At 39.3% G+C, this 19,299-nt stretch overlaps 1 protein-coding gene across 3 annotated transcripts in view; it reads right to left on the reverse strand.

The window, feature by feature from the left end:
- LOC144658643 (death-associated protein kinase 2-like) overlaps window positions 1–19,299 on the reverse strand; it is a 125,164-nt gene that overhangs the window by 31,934 nt on the left and 73,931 nt on the right. For 2 of the 3 annotated variants that reach the window (XM_078519107.1, XM_078519114.1), the window contains exons 7-10: window positions 18,929–19,081; window positions 12,917–12,962; window positions 11,293–11,379; window positions 9,771–9,860 (exon numbers count right to left, since the gene is read on the reverse strand). In XM_078519107.1, coding sequence (XP_078375233.1) covers window positions 9,771–9,860; window positions 11,293–11,379; window positions 12,917–12,962; window positions 18,929–19,081 — 376 coding nt within the window. Of the gene's footprint in view, window positions 1–1,530; window positions 7,855–9,770; window positions 9,861–11,292; window positions 11,380–12,916; window positions 12,963–18,928; window positions 19,082–19,299 lie in introns of those variants that run through there. The other variant, XM_078519122.1, reaches the window with a different exon arrangement.

Consider the following 19,299-nt stretch of genomic DNA (forward strand, 5'->3'; position numbering starts at 1 on the left):
TCAACCACGCACATGCTCATTATATAATAATACCAAAAGGAAAGCAAAGGGTTTTCTGAAACAAATATATACCTTTGAAATCTCCATACGTAGGTAAAGTAGATATGGCCCGTGTTTTACCTGGGGCGTACGGTCAGGTGCTCCTCACTCCCTACCCCCTTCACAGAAATAATTAATTAATTGATATTAATTAATTAATTGGTGATTAAAAGTTTACACCATAGTGCGTTAGCGCTTGAGGGGTTTAGCGGACGACAGCCCCCACCAAACCATCACAATAGTGCATTCTGCACTAAAAATAGCCTTATTTTGTATACATCATAGGTTGCTTTAAGAATGAACCGCAGAGGAAGGGTTCAGTCGTTCGTTTATTGCTTCAACGAAGTCAGAAGCACAACAAGTCGCAGTGAACACTTCGGTCCAGTTCGCCACATTCAAACGGCCTGTCAATGAAAAATCCCGTCATGTCCATAATCATGCAAATGTATTTTGATGACGTCCCAACCATTACAGAACTTGACCTTGATTCTGGGATGGTTCCGTTTTCTCTTGTTTCAAGACTGTTAAGGCATAGACTCGTTGTCTCAATTCTGCCTCAAAGCCTCACCTAGGAAATTCCCATATCACATTTTCCCATATATAATTTTCAAACTTTGCTTCTCATTTTATTGAAACCCCTTAAAGGATGCTTCTGTTTAAGACGAGTGTTTGTACCGCGGTGTACGGCAAAACATCCCCAGAATTTTGCGATTGACATACTTCATATACTATGACATATACCACCCCCTCCAAGGTCGCCATCAAAAGTCTTTCCCAGGCTGCAACGAAGCCGGTCACGCAAGATTATTGTATAACACTACAAATGTATTACAATGTTGTTAAGTAGAGTTTGTGTAAGTCTTGCTGTGAAGTAGAAGTAATTGGTCACAAGCTTGAGGTTGTCACAAGGACGTGCAAAGTTTTTTTTCGTGTTGCATCACAGAAATACGTTATTTGGTTTAATATATTAAACGTTTTGGAGTGCCGCGTCTTGACGCCTTTCCTTATGGTCTTTGTTGTCACTGTGATACTTTTGAAAAAGATAATGGTTCATTTTACTGAGCTGTTATTTATCCAATACTCCAAGCCACCTCTGCTCGATTGATGCGCTAAAAAATCAGCGGTGGTCTTGAGAAAAATTATCAAATGGATTCGTCAATTTGCCTTTCAATTGTGTTTACTCATATTTCTCCAACAACATTAACGTTTGGTAGCGGGTCGACTGTTGCAATTGAAAATTTCAATATCCAGTCAAGAATATGGTTCAAATTGAAGGCAACCGATAAAATTTGCCAGGATTCTTTCATCTCTTTACCTCGAATTGAGGAGAATTGAGAAGGAGGAGTTTAACAATAGAATTGTGGTGGTGGAGGATATAAAATTTTACAAATGTTTTTGCTTAGGACTAATTTTTAACCGCTTTTTATCACTGAGTTCACTCAAGCGTATCGAGTATAAAACCATTTTTCAAAAACAATAATGTCGGCTGTATTTAATTTATGCGAAAAGAAACTTGCATAATTAGACTGTATGGTTCAGTGATTTTGAATAAAATGAAAAAAAAAAAAAAAATGCGCAATACGTTAAACCGCTACTGTGATCCAAAAATAAAATGAAGGCTGTCAAACGGGTTATACCAGCCAAGATAAAAATAGAACACAACATCACCCACAATTTAATTAAATCCACTGCATTTTATTCATGAGTCTATGACATCGTTCACGTAATTTATTCCCCCTATTGTTAATGAGATTCTACCTCAAAAAACAGGCCCAACCAGTTCCTCCTACACTACATGAAACAGTATATTTTGTCCTAACTCAGTAAAAATAATAGAAATAACTTAAGGTGGCTCGACTGGATTTTTAGGCGTAACACCGCTCAAGTTTGAGAATTAACTACGTCGCCATTAACAATGCTATCGAAAAACGATCACCACAGTTGTATTAGATAAAGATGAAATTTTTTTACGACCAGTGTTATATTGACATCGGAGTTGCCATAGCGACGAAATGACGTCATTACGTTTTTTACGCTCGTATTCCTCGGCACCAGGAGATTTTTTCGAAAATCGCTCAAAGGAGCTTGTACCACTCATAGCTGCCTCGATGTTGGCAAAGTTTGAACAAATTTTATGAGAGCATTTTCGAAATATTTGGGGTGAAGTTTTCGGGGCTATAAATACAGTCAAAAAGATACTAACGAGAAAATGGGGTAGTATCTAAAGACGAGCGGTTCGTACGGACAGTGTAGTGTTTGATACAAATGTGCTATCAGGAAACTGATTAAATTCCCATCTCCCCCACCCCAACATCCAACATCTCTGGAAATTTCGGTTTATCTTCATACTTTATTTTAAAAGTTTAATTGTGAGACCCCTCAACCCTCTCCCATCAGAATTTCCAATGAACCTCTGTGGGGTCGGTACAAAGATTTTCTGGAATCACAATAAAATATTGTTAGCAAGCAAGTAAGAAAAAAAATCATGGGTTGCACAGGAATGTTAGAAGTTGTATTGTCAGTGTTCAACATAAAATGCGAACAGTTAAATACTCGTGATAATCAATCACGATCTCGCGAGGTTAGCAAAGAATCGCTTCCTACCACTCGAGCTACGTAGACTCTACAAACTCCAAAATGGCCGATGAAGGGACAAATGCATCACGTGATAAATGACGCTCGCGGCAATGTATGCCCGTGAGACATCACGTTTTCTGCTCAAAATCAAAATTCCACGAGGACAACGAAATTCTGCTCAAGTCTGCTCATCTTACGTTCCTGTAAAGGGTGAGGAACTGGAAATTTGATTTTTTCTTCTGCTAAATTTTCATTCATGGAAGAAAAGACTCGAGAAAACATACGAAAATGATCAACTCGTGACGGGATGTTGTTTTTATTATTAAGAATGCGTCACGCAGGCTATTAAATTACTCAGTAGTTGTAAATTTAGAAACATTCGCTTTTGTGTTTGACAAATAAACTTTACTCGCTACTTTTGATTTGACTCTTACTTTTAACCCGGGTTTTAAACATTCAATTCTTAGTTTTAGTCAAGTGCTTGCTGTGTTACAATTTTTTTTTCGTGGCGAAAGACAAGAAAGTCTTCCAAAACGCAAAGATTTGAATCTTGTATATTTAATTGCGTGCGACCTTTGAAAGCCCCAAAATGAATATTGTTTAAGAACCAAAAAACCGCCATGCAAAGCCCTTTGTAAGTTTAGCACGCACAGTGGAAACAGCTGCTCTCAGTACTTTAAACGCTACCAAAATCGCTGTCTTTAAAATTTGGATCACCAATTGCAGGATTTATTTTTTATCATCAGTACACTTCAATGCAATGCACACATGCCGACAAATAGTGGCAGCTTGCCGAACATGATATTTAACATCACGCGAAAACTTTACCGCTAAACGGTCAAATCTATTGTCTCACGGTCTGAAAACATAAGCCCCCGTCACACAGTCTAAACGGCCGGTTTTTATACCTAATCGTACCTTTTGGTACGCTTCGGCGGCATATCAGGCGAGTTTGGTCGAGCCATGGTTCGTATTTTGGCGAGACGCAGTCGAGCCAAAATACCCATGGTGAGACCAAACGAGCCTGATATGCCGCCGAAGCGTACCAAAAAGGTACTATTAGGTATTTACCGTACCCAAATTCAGCCAAAAATCCGGTGATATTATTCGATCTGTTGAAGCCATGCTTGCCAGACACGTAGTACAAAATTTGACCTGCTTGTATTGATACTTTTTTGGTCTTCAACACTTTTATCAAGTCCTCTTCTTACATTTTTTTACTCGTTTGTTTGGAGTTTCATTCCCTAAATTTTCAAAATCCAAATTTAGCGAAAAATTTGGAAACTCCGACTCCATTGTTTCAGTGTGAATGTTTCAGTACTCGTCGGCAAACATCGCGCAATTGGCGAGCGCGCTCAAGTTTAGTTTTGGCGGGAAATTTTTTCTCATTTTACGACCGGTAAACACCAGCTAATTAAAAATACTAGTTTATGTTTTATTGGTAAAACCTCTTTTCAATTCATCGTACAGCAATACTATAATATTAATTCAAAGTGACCGTGATATGGTGGCATATCAGGTCAGTGACTTGATATCGTAGGATATCAGGACAGTAGATCGCGCTTCTGATTGGCTACTTGCGAATTTGGGTACGGTAAAGGACTATATCGAGGATATTGCGACAAGTCCTGCTGCAAGGCAGGCGAGAAAACTCAAGCCAATAGTCCTTGTGACGAAACATTCCGCTCTCAGACGAAGGAAATACTTGACATTTCTCCATGTTCAATTTGCGTGACCGATTGTTGATGTTTTAGGAAAAGAGCATGCTGCTTTTAAATTACTCGTGGTACATTAAAAAAACTTTCGCTTTCATGTTTGACAAATAAACTCTACTTGCAACTCGAAGTTTTTGACATGTATTTGCTGTTTCTTTTGCGGCGAAAGACAAGAAATTCTTGCATTCATACTGGGAAACGCGAGGATTTGAATCTTGCATATAATTACATACGATCTTTTGAAAGCCGATCTTTCGAAATGAATGGTACGCTTGTTCCACTTCAGTGCGCATTAGTCCACACCTAGCGTTATCCCGGTAGCACTTTTACCTCACCCACAACTACCGCATAAGTGTAGTTCAAACACTACACTAAAAACGACGCACCTGTGAATTTCATCTTATAGTAGTTTGATTCCATTTAAAATTGTGTGTAAAACAGTGGTGGGGATTGCTTTGGTCGATTGCGAGAAAAACGAATTTGATGAGCGTGCGTTTGGGTTCATTATGCCAGTAAACTTATAGAAAGTGCTGTCTATGAACTTGAACTAACCTGGAAATGAAAGTGGTACATTTTCAAACTATCTTATTGACATCCACGCTATTCCTTGAACAATTTTTTTGCATCTGCATGCATGTGCGTTGTGAAGTTTTATAAACTGAACAAAGAATTACCGGTAGACACACTACGATTGATCAGTTCGCTCTCTTCATTTTACACCGCCTATTCATCGCTTCGCTACGCATCGCTTCGTTTCCAACATTGTTAACGTCTCATCGCTTCGCTTCAATAAACTTTGTTTACATCCTTATCGTCGTGAGCATCATTATTGTAGCAAACGTTCTAAAAGCACGTCAAGAATTTTCTGTCCTAACGTGGGATTAAACGATCGTCCTTTGAGTAACGTTCTACGCTCACAACACCTTTGTTTTTCTTGAAAACGCCATGTTTCCATGGATTTAACACGCTTAATAGACATTAATCAAAGAGTAATAAATGAAGTAATATATGAATCAAATCAAAAACCATCTTTTTGGGAAAGTTTTTAAACCGTAGAACACCTGGCATATTTCTTTCTTGTCGTAAACGTAAACGTTTTCATTTAAGAACTAATTAAGTTATCAAATTGTCACGGAATGGCATGCTCTTATTCTGTCGCCGCTATCGATCGTAGTTGATTTTAAGAGCAAAACTATTCAACTATTTAAAGTTATTACCCATACCTACCCATACCAGTTAAACATAAACGCTACTTGTTCGAGAGTAAATTGCGGTTTTCAGTTGGCGCCACGGAGTTTCTTTGTGTTTAGCGTGTTTCGTTGGCACACTTTTAGAACGAAGAATATACGCATTGCGTTTAGCCTGTTTCGGCCATCACGCTTTTAGAACGAGCAATATACATTGTCAGTTTAGCGTGTTTCGTTGGCACACTTTTATAACAAAGAATATACGCATTGCGTTTAGCGTGTTTCGGCTATCACGCTTTTAGAACGAGGAATATACAATGTGTTTAGCGTGTTTCGTTGGTACACTTTTAGAATGAAGAATATAAACATTGCGTTTAGCGTGTTTCGGCCATCACATTTTTAGAACGAGAAATATACATTGTCAGTTTAGCGTGTTTCGTTGGCACACTTTTAGAACGAAGAATATACACATTGCGTTTAGCGTGTTTGGGCCATCACGCTTTTAGAACGAGGAATATACATTGTGTTTAGCGTGTTTCGTTGGCACACTTTTAGAACGAAGAATAAACACATTGCGTTTAGCGTGTTTCGGCTATCACGCTTTTAGAACGAGGAATATACAATGTGTTTAGCGTGTTTCGTTGGTACACTTTTAGAACGAAGAATATAAGCATTGCGTTTAGCGTGTTTCAGCCATCACATTTTTAGAACGAGAAATATACATTGTCAGTTTAGCGTGTTTCGTTGGCACACTTTTAGAACAAAGAATATACACATTGCGTTTAGCGTGTTTGGGCCATCACGCTTTTAGAACGAGGAATATACAATGTGTTTAGCGTGTTTCGTTGGCACACTTTTAGAACGAAGAATATAAACATTGCGTTTAGCGTGTTTGGGCCATCACGTTTTTAGAACGAGGAATATACATTGTCAGTTTAGAGTGTTTCGTTGGCACACTTTTAGAACGAAGAATAAACACATTGCGTTTAGCGTGTTTGGGCCATCACGCTTTTAGAACGAGGAATATACATTGTGTTTAGCGTGTTTCGTTGGCGTTGCGTTTAGCGTGTTTCTCTAGTCGACAATTATTATCGACAACCCATCGCAGGGCCCTTGCTCGACAATATGATGGATAATTTCTAAGTGTCCTTAATGAGATGCATTTCTCCACTCGACAATGAGTCGACAACCGCGAGTCTAAAAACCGCGGTGAAGTTTACCGTAATGGCGTGAAAATCATTGCAAAATGCACAAACGCGACGGCAAACTACGAACGGTAAACTACAACTCGATTTTGTTGCGAAAGAAATAAATACTCGCCTTTTGAAGAACTTTGAGGCCTTTAATTCCACTGCTTTTTAGTCCTTTCAAATTTACAACGGTTGATGAAGAGTTATTTCGATTTTGGAGAGCAAACCTTTCATGTGCATCCCGTTCCGTTGACCGCGGTCAAGATCGGAAAATTCCGCCTGCTCCCGGAACCAATTAGATTGCAGGATTCGGTTCATCTTGCCTGCTCGCGCGCTGAGAAAAAAATAAGTGCATCTTATGCTTCTGTTTGCACTGTTCGTCATTTTTTCCAGTGTGTTTATATCACTCAACTATACATAAGAGCTTGCAAGTTGGCTTAATCATAACCATGAATTAACTTTGAAAGACTGGACTCAACACTTTAACATTATCCAATTCTGTTTTATTTTTTTAAGAATGATGTAATTAATAATAGCCGGTTAATGCTAATGGCTTTTTGCCAGCTCTCGAACATTTTTCTCGAGCATCAAGATTGAAGTGACACTGAAGTTAGCCCAGTTCAAGCACCCACCGCTTCAAAAAATATCTTAATAGCCCAATACTTGAATTTTACATTAATTTATTTTAATACATCTCTTGTACTGTCTAATATTAGTTTATTATTTTTAGCTGCCATTTTGGTCCTCTGTAAATTTAGCAAAAAAGGAATTTGACAAAATTACTATACCCGCAATTTTATAATTATCACTTGGTGGACCGGATTTACTTAAAGTATTCCTCTCTGAGTTAGTTGTGTTGTTAACAATTTCTGATGCTGGAGTGATATGTATTTTTCCTCAAGACAAGACTTAGTCGCTATCTTGTTCAGCTGATTGAGAAACAGTAGTTTCAGAGCACCCATCCAAGGGATACTTTGTTGTGTCATTGATAGCTGAAAAGGTTAACACTTCATCATCATCATTCTGATAAAGAAATGTATTAGTTCTGTCCTGAAGCAACTTTGAATTAGTTGTTGAGATTTTCTTCTCAAGGTTAGTACGATCGGGCATTTCTGAATCGCTATCGGACGTGTCTGAGCAGTCACTCTGTTGGGAGAAGTAAATTCAGTTAACAACCCACAAAGGCAATTAAAAAATTCACTAGAATGTCACTTTCAGCATGCATTTAGAGAAACGTCAAGTTTTTTTTGTAATGCTCAAAATGCAAGCTTCCTAAATCTGCCACAGTGTATTCAAGCTTAACACTACAATTAACGGATAATGTGCACAGAATGTAATGTGCATAAGGTTCTTGTTCGATCAGGACCATGAATTGATGTGACCTGTCACGTTTTGTTTGTGAAGGCCAGTTTCACATTTTGAGACCGAGTGTCTAGTGTTAATGACCACTATGTGCTTACACTGATGTGCCTTCTATTGCGTACTGCAGTTTGGCTAAGAGTGCACTGCCATTATTCAGATTATTGTGGTGACCTGTTGTTTGGGCAGCGTTATTTCAAGTGCATACATAAATTCTGTGACCTCTTATCTATTATGTTGGCAAATTTAATTTAAGTACATACATAAAACCTGAGACTTCTTATCTGTTGCTTCAGCAACATAAATTTAAGTGCATACATAGAACAAGTGACCTCTTGTCTATTGTTTAGGCAATTTTGATTTAAGTGCACACATAGATCCCGTGATGTTTTATCTATTGTTAAGGCAACTTTATTTCATTTAAGTGCACACATAATTCCTGTGACCTCATTTATTGTTAAAACAGCTTTGATTTAAGTGCATACATAAATCCTGTGAGCATTTATCTAACACAGACATATAGGACTAACCACATACACTGATATGTGTCATACATGTACTGTCTTTGAAACTCTGCACATACTGTTACACACCCTTTTCTTTTCTTTTTTTTTTTTTGGGGGGGGGGAGGTCCGCATGCACTAGTGCAACCAGTTAATTACTGTTTTTGAAGCTATGAATGCATTTTGCAAACTGTTTTCTACTGTCTATTTAGAGGGGAGGGGTCTCTATTCATGCACTATTATCAACTGGTTCTAAAGCTATCTGCATACATGGTTGCAACCATTCTTGTACCTTTTGATGATAGAGGCACACGTCTGCTAAACAAATAGATTCCATTTTGCCGTGCGTCTGTTCAGTTATAGATCACAGATGACGTCAAAATGTGGTATGATCAAAAAAGTGGCCCACGAGTCGCTAGGGGAGTGAGTCACTGATGATGTTTTGACGTCTTCTGTAATCTATAACTGAACGGACCCACGGCAAAATGGAATCTATTTGATTTATACAGTAACACAAGACTTCAGTACACTTCAGTGTGAGCAACGCCGCTACCGGTGAGCTAAAGTTGTTTTCATTTCACGATTAAGCTTCCGTAACCACGAAGCACTGTTAAACCGATTAGATGGCTACGCCTATACAAAAGCTGTAACCTGTTATCACTTTTTTGGGAGGAGAGAAAGGGGGGAGGTTAGCTAGATTTTTGTATGGTGAGGTCTGCCTCAGGCTGTGCCCCATACCGCCTGAGATGTTGCTGGTTTCCACAGCATTAAGTGACCAGGAGTACTTCTACTTTCCCTGGATGGGATGGACGCCTATTGTTGTGTGTGTGTGTGTGGAGTAGGGGGCGAGGGAGGGGAGAGGGGGACTAGGTGTATACATTTTTGTAATCTCTTATTTTTTTTTTTTGGGGGGGGGGGGACGGCAGGGAAGGGCTTTGTGCATACGCTGTTGTAATCTGTTATCAACTGTCTGAAACTATTTGCATACATTGTTGCAACCAGTTTTCTCTTGTTTGCTTTTACTCCCTGTATCAATTGAACATGTATAATTGCGACATTTGGTTTTTTATAATATTCTTATACTTTGAAATACACACTCACCACTTGTTTCTGAAACACAAAGAACTATATTCTAGAGCTGGTACAATTTCTCATAAATTAAATGAATACATTTATTTAGGAGCACTATTAAGTTCAAACCTGAAAGAACGTGTCCTTGGTTAGATTGCCACCACCCGTTTTTGCAAGAACAGCTAATCTGTTTACAGCTATCACTTTCTTCAAAGATTTCTGCCAAAAAATTGCGTATAGTGGTAAATAAAAAGAGAGTCATTATTAAAAATGAACACTCTGTACAATTGTATGTAAAGGACGAAGGATAAACCGAATAAGGTCATTGGGCCCGAGAGCAATGCTTATACCGGATATACTTATGTATTTATGGACTGAAATTCTCATTAGATACCTGGGTTTTACAATTGCAATGTATTTGTAGTGTAAGTCCCAAATGTGCATGCATAGTACTATCAGAATCAATGTACTGTACATAAAAATCTCATCAATGTTCAAATATAAAGAAAGCTGCAGTGAAGATGTTATTTCCCTCCTTGAAAGACCCAAGAAGTGTTTGCCACATTGAGTCCAAAAGTGAACCGGGTTAGTCACATAGTAATGCCTTCAATTTGAGAACCTCTTCATTCTGCTGATGTTTGGTTGAATGAACAAAATATTCCAGTTAAAGTTTTCAACATCACCTTAATGCTATTCATTTTCATTGGCATGATTTCAACAACAGATTTTAGTTTATGAGGAAAAACAGTTGATAACTTTGATACAAATTGTTCTTAAGATTTTAATTTAGGTGGAAGGTGTTACTGCCCCTGCCAATCGTAATTTGTCAATTGATTGTGTTTTGTCGTGAGCTGATTTTAAATAACCGCGAGTTTTATTTCTTTTACCGTGAATTGATCTTCTTTTACAGATAGTTGGTTTCGTTTACCGTGCTGCTTTTGCTGTTAGTTAATTTACTTTTTCCTATGCCAGTTTACAGGTTTTGCTGTGAGTTTATTTTGTTTTGCATAAAAAAAATTCGTCGTTGTGTGAGCATATTTTGTTGTGCTGTCAGATATTGATACTGCTTATTTACTAGAATGAAAATACATAAAAAACGGAAGCATCGCTTTTAGCGTTACCTAAAACTATATTATTACAAGTTCACTTATCAAGCCCAAGGTAACTGGTTTGCAGAAAACGTTATTCACAAGAACTTTGACATAGATTAATTAATATGTATTTCCAGATCGTCTGAAGAACTTGCAGATTTCTAGAGAAAGATTTTCAGTGAAATAAAATAGCAGTCCGTTTTCTATGGCAAGTGTTTATGATTAACTCGAGAAAGTTTTCTTGTTTAAAGTGACTGTTGCAGGCAGCAGAGGCCAGGATCAATAGAATAAGCAAGTCAGGACTGTCAGGAGGCCAAGTCAGGATAAGTCAGATCTGTAATGTAATTTCTGGGACCTCGACAAATGACTGCCTAATAAAGGGGGACTGGTCAAAATGGTCTTGGTGCTGATAAATACAGGTTATAATTATAAAGCTCAGTGTAATCCAAACATTTAAACCTTTTTTGTTTTAAACAGGTGTTTAATAATTATCTGTTTACTGCAACATTATTCATCACGGATAAATATTCTTAAAGTTTTATTTATGCAATCATACTTACTTTCCATTGTGTTCTAGCAGTGAATGCCTTTAGTGACTCAGTCTTGATTAAGGTTGATCTTCTCTTCATGGATACTTCAGGTTCAGGCTGAAAATAATTCAGATTAGTTGAATCACAGTGCCAACAAAAACAACACGTTGAACAACTTTCTTTGAAAAGTAATAGTTGATTTAATTAATGGCTACCCTCCAAGTCAAGGTGTGTTAAGTATTGTCAACACAGGCAAAACCTCAACCCAAGATCAGAGGTAATAAGCAAAGAAACTTTTAGTGAGCGTGTCTGAACGGACAGTCATTGTTTGCATAATTGCTGAATAAGTTAAGAGTTTGTGTTCATAGTAACATGTTTCATTTCATTTTGCTACTGCCACATTTTTGTATGCAATTTCACCTGCAAAACTTGCATTATGCACAACAACCTGATAACTCTTTGTTGGAAAGATAACAGCGCTGTAGTTTTCTAAGACCAGGTGGGGCCACATATTACGATGGGTTTTTACATTTGATCTGACAGATGCTGAAAGATTCGGGTAATAAAGTGAAGCAATTCAGACAAGTGTCAATTTTGTGGAACCCATAATTCGATAATTATTGAAGATTTGTTCTCTAGTGCTTCGCCGCGCTGCGTGGTGTGCGCCGGTACGCAGTTGGGTGTGCCTCGCGCTCACTCTGCGCCTGTGGAGAGGACTCGTGCGGTTCCCCTCTGTCCACTGGTGTTCTCTGCGTGTGTGTCGCTGGGTTGCTTGTCCAGGGTGGTGCCTGGCAGTCACCGTGCTTGTACGTGCTGGTCTTGTTTGTTGTTCTTTGTTCACGTTGTCGATTTGTCACTTTTTAATTGTTATGTAATGTTGTTTAACATGATCTGCTTAGTGTTGGCAGCTTTTTATTGCAAACACCCGCCATCAAACCGCAAGTGTCCCGGGAAGTGTTGACGCATTCGTATTCCCTTTGAGTGACGTATTCATCACCCACAGCGAAAAGCATTCCCTTAAGAGTTTACAACAACTGACTAGTTGGTGGAAGGAATGAACTACCAGCAAGTAGTAACAGTAGGGTGGGCGCTTATTCGAGGTGGGCGCTTATTCGAGGTTGGGCGCATAATCGAATAAAAATGGTATTCTCCTGAAAAAAACTCTGGCACTCCATGCTTCTGACAGTTGAATAAGATATCATCATTATTTTACTTAGTTTCAGCTCGTCACTCAATTTCATCTCCATTAAGTTTGTTCACAGAATGTTGCAACTTTATGCATTGGTCAGCGGCAATACAAACAATAGTCTGTGACCCAACAACCAACTGAACCTGTGAGTGAAATTGAGCTCACCCGCAAATACTAAAAAAAAAACATGACTGTTTATTATGAAGTCTCTTAGTTGATTAAACCTGGGCCCACTGGATTGGAAAGTGAGACACACATTACTGTACCACCATGTGTCCAATGTTTTGTAAACTGATTGATAAACAGGCACACATCCTTGCAGGTCTTCGCTTAGATGAGACAAAATGCAGTTACAGTATCTATTCAAGACAAAAATCTTTTCCCAGGGACTATTAATTCTGAATGAAGTATTTAAGAAATGTACCATTTTCCAATAAACAGAATAGGACTGACATATCTACATACCTGAAGCCAATAATGTTTCAAACAATCTCTGGCAGATAACCTATCTCTGTGTAGAGAACAAAAAGTAAGAAACATCCCTTTTACAATTTCATTTTATGTTTAAGAATCGACTTCCCTATCCTGTCATAAATTCATAGATCAATAACATGCTATAAACCATGTTCTATTTAACAAGAGTGGAGGAGGAGGCGGGGAGCAAAAGCCGAGAGCGAAGCGGAGCAGGACGGGCGCGAGGGCCCGCGCCACCCGGACACACAGCACGGAACGGAAAAACGCAAGAAGCGAAAACACGAACAACAGACGAGACCCCAGAGGAAGGGGGGCGCAGGCAGCGACAACGCCGGGCGGGCGACCGGGCACACGGGAGGGCACAGGGGAGCCCCGGGGCACACGCGTCACGTGCAAACCAATCAGACCGGAGAAAATTAGTGGTGAACATAAGAGTAATTATGTACATATATAAGTAAAATTATTTGTATTTTAATGCACTTATCAGTATTTATCCAGGGCTAAGGGGACATTTACCAGGAACTTGCACATTATGCAATTTACAAATTCTAGCCACCCAAAAGCAACACTCTTCCTCAAAAAGCTACCATTGTTCCTACCCGCAGGGATACACCACCATGCTTTCCAAATTTAAAACAGCAATTTATTTCTAGGAAACTCCCAAATTTTAAATTTTCTATCCATGAAAGTAATACTAAATACTTTCTTGCATGAAGTGGTGATAAGAGATAAAACATAGGTAAAAATCGATGCTATCGTGGAGCATCGATTGGAGGCAAGCGTGGCCGAGTGGTTTGGGGCGCTGGTATTGTAATCCGAAGGTCCCCGATTCAAGACCTGCCCCTGCCACTAGCTGGATTTGTTTCTCGGTTGTCCCGGGTTCAAATCCTCGACCACGCTTTGTATATAGCCAACTGGTCTGCCTCCTGCCAGTCATGCCTGTAAACTAGCTATCTCGTTGAGATATGAAGCTAAGTGCATGACCACTATAAACATATATTTATTTTATTTTATTTATTTATTTAATTATCTGTCTCCTACACGTGGTGAGCATAAGTTTACTTTATTTGTAAGAAAAAGAGGGGAACTGGAAAGATGTTTTTTTGGTTTTGAATGCCTGAAAAAATGTAGTAAATAATTATTTTATTGTCATAAAATACTCCATGCATAAAAAGCTCCCTAAATTCCCTTTTTTGGTGTTTCTTTTTATGATGGTACTGTGTATAATTCAATCTCACACCTCAAGTATTTTTCCTTAATGCATAAGCTTGACAATGAGCAACTCTCAAAAGTTCCGTTGCAGGAACGATTTTGATTGGTTTTGAAAGCAATCAAAATGACCGAATATTAACTGAGCCATGCTTTTGAAAGCTTGCCATGTGCATTTCAACCGGAAGTCCAATGTTTTCCAATCACTTGATTCCCAACCGCTTACGTCAAGCAGATTGAAGAATCTGGGTAAGAGGTTGATTTGTACAAATATACCTCTTTGGCTTTAGCTTTTTATTTGTCAATGATTGACAGCTCAACTGCTGTTACAATGGATTTTTCTAACATGAATTATAATTATAACTATTAAAGTGCAATGAAGAATTTCATCTCTTCTAAACTAGATGTCATGACAATAACTGTCATTTTCAGATAAAAGAAAAAACACTGAGTCACAACGGGTAGTTTAAATTGTTGTTTACATTGTTCGAACAGTTTTAACCAATCAAAATTTCTGTATTTTTCAAGGCCTTTACAAGAACATAGAATGAACACGCGACTTCATTGCTCAGGATGTCCAAGATACACTAGTGCATCTATCAGTTTGCCTAGCATCTACCTTTGCAGTTAGTCTATCTTAAAAGTCATCTAGTACAAGGTTCTCATCTCTGGTCATCTTTAATTTCTGTGAATGTTTAAGATTTTCCAACAAAATGTTCTTCGTCCAGTTTCTTCTACAAACATTAAGAAATGCTAAAAGATATTTGTTGTAAACGGATAATAAGTATCAAGGACACAAGTAAACACTGAGTAAACGCAACTCACTTCTCTTTAATCTGAACATCCGAATAACACGTGTAACTGCACATGTGCAGTCCTAACAATCTGAACAATACCTATTATATAACATCTCCCCCTTTAAATGAAACAGTTTCCTTTTTATAACATAACAGTTAAGCAATGTTAGCACTTCAACTCATAGTCTCTCAAGTGACTTGGCAGTCCACGATTTACTCTAACAGGGTAACGTCTTTCAGAACTAGGGGAAGTAGAGACCTTGTCTGAGTAACTTGGTTTCTCTAACCTAGAACTTGTATCAGGAGTTCCTGACAGCAAAACAGGAGAAACTACAGTAACATTGTCATTGTCTGTAACAGAATAGGAAGCTCCAGGTAAAGGACTTTCAGAACGTTCGCTAGTACTGGTCAACTGTGACTCATCCGTTGTTGCTGTATGAGAGCCTGAGGGAAGTGGGACAACTTCATCAGAAAAGTCCACTGGGGGGACCCAATTGAAGTGGCATAGAGTGACCTTCAATTGATTGAGTGGTCATCATTAACAGCTCGGCTCAGAAGTTGGTCCACTTGTCGTTTCCACAAATTGCCTGACACTTCCACTATATAGTGTCGAGAACCAAGTACCTCAGTGATGACCCCAGGCAGCCACTTTCCCCCCTTCCCATAGTTTCTGGCCAGTACTGGATCACTTGCATGAAACTGGCGTAGACCTCTGTGTGCAGTGGTACTGAGTAACCATCGTACTGTACTGTCGAGCTTCAACATGCTTTTCAACTGAAGGAATCAGTAAATCGAGGCGGGTACGCAATCTCCTGCCCATAAGCATTAAAGAGGGAGGTTCGCCTGTAGTGGAATGAGGGGGGGGGGGTGTTTCGATAAACAACCAAGTACTAAGCGATTTGAGCAGACACATCAGTGTGAGTAAGCTGGGCTTGATTGATTGCTGATTTCAAAATCTGGACAACACGTCCAGCCTGACCATTGGTGGATGGTTTGTACGCTGCTGAGGTACGATATACAATTCCATTGTTAACACAAAACTTTTCAAATTCTCTCGAAGTGAACTGGGAACCATTGTCAGAAACAAGAATTTCAGGCAATCCGTGCCTGCTGAATATGTCACGCAATGCAGTGATAGTTGTTCGAGCAGTAATATTTGTCATTTTGACCACCTCTGGGAATTTGCTGTATGCATCAACAACAACCATATACATATGTCCAGAGATCGGTCCTGCAAAGTCCACATGAATGCGAGACCAAGCCCGTGCTGGAAAAATCCATGGACGGATTTGAGCAGTAGGAGGTGCAGATCTCATAGTTTGACAAGTATTGCATAAAGAAACAGTTCTTTCAATGTGGGAATCAATATTGGGCCACCATACATATGACCTTGACAGTGCTTTCATTCTGGAAATTCCTGGATGTGTTTCATGAAGTTCATGCAATACTTTCTCTTGAAGGGAAGGTGGTACAACAACCCGAGTACCCCATAACACACAGCCTTGTTGGGTTATCAGTTCATCTCGTTTATTCTTGAACGGTACCAATGTCGGATCTACTACACTTGGCCATCCACTGATGACATAACTGTACACTTTGAATAAGACGGGATCAACCTGGGTTTCTCTCTTGATCATCTGACAGGTCACATTGGTTACAACGTCAGGTTCTTAGAAGAAGCACTCGATATTTTCACATTTGGGTGACCATGTTTGTGGCAAAGGAAGACGTGACGTGCTGTCTGCATCAGCATGTGCTGTAGTGCTGCGGTACTCAATTTTGTAATTGTATGATGCCAGGATGAGGGCCCATCTTTGAAGTCGAGCTGCTGCATGAGCAGGAACTGGCTGCTGTGGTCAAAGAGGGTGAGCAGAGGGCAATGATCTGTTAAAATTGTGAAGGAGTGACCATACAGGTACTGACGAAATCGCTTTAATCCAAAAATGATGCTGAATGCCTCCTTTTCTAACTGGGAGTAGTTTTGTTGGGCTTGTGTCAGGGTACAGGAGGCGAAGGCAATTGTCCATCTATCTGATGAGACAGAACTGCTCCAGCACCATACGATGAAGCACACAGACAGAAAAAGGGGAAGTGTTTCATCATAATGAACTAGCGTTTTTGAGCTAAGTATCAGCTGCTTAGCGGCACCAAACGCATCGTCTTCAACTTTAGACCATTTCCAGGGTGTATTCTTCTTCAATAGGCTGTGTAAGGGTGCCAGGACTGCGGAGTGATGTGGCATGAATCTTGAATAGAACATTATAAGTCCCATCTATCTAATGACCAAGATAAACCACTGCAATTTGCCTTGTTCAGCATTTAGAAAGAGTGTAAGAAAGAGTGTGAAGATGGTCTTCTTGATCAGTTCCTGCCACCAGAATGTCATCAAGTCGACTGACTGCCTTCGAAATGTCAGACAGTAAGTTGTCCATAATTCTCTGAAAATGGCTGGACCTGAATGTATACCATTTGGCAACCTCTTAAATGCAAATAGTCCAATGTGAGTGTTGATAATGAGATAAGGCTGTGATTCCTTTGCAATGGGTATCTGGTGGTAAGCTTGTTTCATATCCAAGACACTAAACACGGTGCATCCCCTCAAGGCTTAATGCATGTCCTCAATCTGAGGCATAGGATAAGTTTCTACATTAGCACATGCATTGTATGTTAAACTAAAATGTAAAGGGCAGGTGGGTCCTTGGCGACTGCATGTACTGGTTGAGACAATTGCTGCTGCACTTGCATGGATTCTTTCGCTGCTATCTCATCAGCAATTGCCACTTGCATCTCTTGTTAGAAGGTGCGATCTTCACTTAAAAGCTTTTTATGAGTGGCCGGATTGCGAATCCCACAAACAAACTGGTCGCGAAGCGAACGATTTAAGACCTCACCGAAATTACAACTGGAAGCAAGATGTCGTAAACAAGCACTGTACACTGATACAGTTTTATTCTCTTCTTGAAAACAATGGTGAAATCGGTACGATTCTGCAACTTCTAATCGTTTAGGTTTTCGTTTAGGTCGCTCAAGTAATTGACATATATGCTCGAATGTCTTGTCCTTTGGATTTTCTGGACTGCACAAATCTCGAAGTGTTCCGTATGTGTTCTTGCCGATAACTGAAATCATCACTGCAACCTTCTTCTTGTTCGCGGCTGCATATCAGCCGCGGAGGCATCAGAAGCGCAATCGCCAATACTATTCGCAACGAAATACTGTTCAAGTCTTTCATGATAAGCGGCAAAAGTCTCCGTAGAAGTATCGGACTCCCCAATGGAACAAACTAGCGGCGTCCCATAATGGCGGAAGAACAAAAAGCAATAATGCAAGCAACCACGTGCACGGACAACTGAAACGCACAGAAGAACTTTGCAATTTTCAAAATCGCATTGAAGACATTAACACATCACTGGAGTATCTCATCCTCGTCGCCAGATGTTGTAAACGGATAATAACTATCAAGGACACAAGTAAACACTGAGCCATCCTCGTACCCAGGGTCTTTGTTCCCTTTGACTTCAAGCCTGCGCAGAACGGACCAAGACTCGAGGTACGAGAATGACACTGAGTAAACGCAACTCACTTCTCTTTAATCTGAACATCCGAATAATACCTATTATATAACAATATTCAAGGACTAATTTTGGCAGATGTGGACTTTCAAGACAAACTAATTAATTGAAGGGCTTTTAAGACTATACAAACCAATTTAAGAAAGATCAACTGTCTCTGCTTAAAGTGGACTGCATCTATTACCTGACGAAGTCTATTTTGGCGAAAACAATGGCCAACTATCGATCAACTAAAGTAATGGCCAACTATCAATGAACTAGCAATTGGCACTCAACCGTCACAAACCTGATGTAATGATCAAGTATCGTCCCACACCACCAAAGCCTAATAATGAACCACGTTTTTGGAAACACAATGGAAGTGTATTGCAGAAGTGTTGGGTCTTAAGATTGACAAATCATTCACAGGTTTTTTTCACACCAACCTTGATTTTTTGAGAAGAAGGCTTGTTATAAATTCTTTAGCATGAGAGCTGATTTGTCCAAAGTATTCCTCATCGAAGTCGTAGTCAACATTCTGTATGTTTACAAATGTTTGATTATCATCCTCCCCAAGGAATGGTGAAGCTCCACTTAACCTAGAGAAAGAGACAGAAAGTCAAAAATATCTACCTCTCTTAGTTAATTTCAGAGCCATGGGTTTGTAACACAAAGCCAGGACATACAGAAAACCTTATTTTTTTTGTAATTTTAAAAGGAGAATTATGTAAAAGTACAAAGTTAAAAAAAGTTCTCACTAAATGAGCAGTAAGTGGCTTTAAGGGCCCACAGACGGATTTCTCGCGCGCTGCTAAAA

The sequence above is a fragment of the Oculina patagonica genome, chromosome 1, assembly GCF_052425735.1.
Source record: "Oculina patagonica isolate OP01 chromosome 1, crgOcupat, whole genome shotgun sequence".
Classification (NCBI taxonomy): Eukaryota; Metazoa; Cnidaria; class Anthozoa; order Scleractinia; family Oculinidae; genus Oculina; species Oculina patagonica.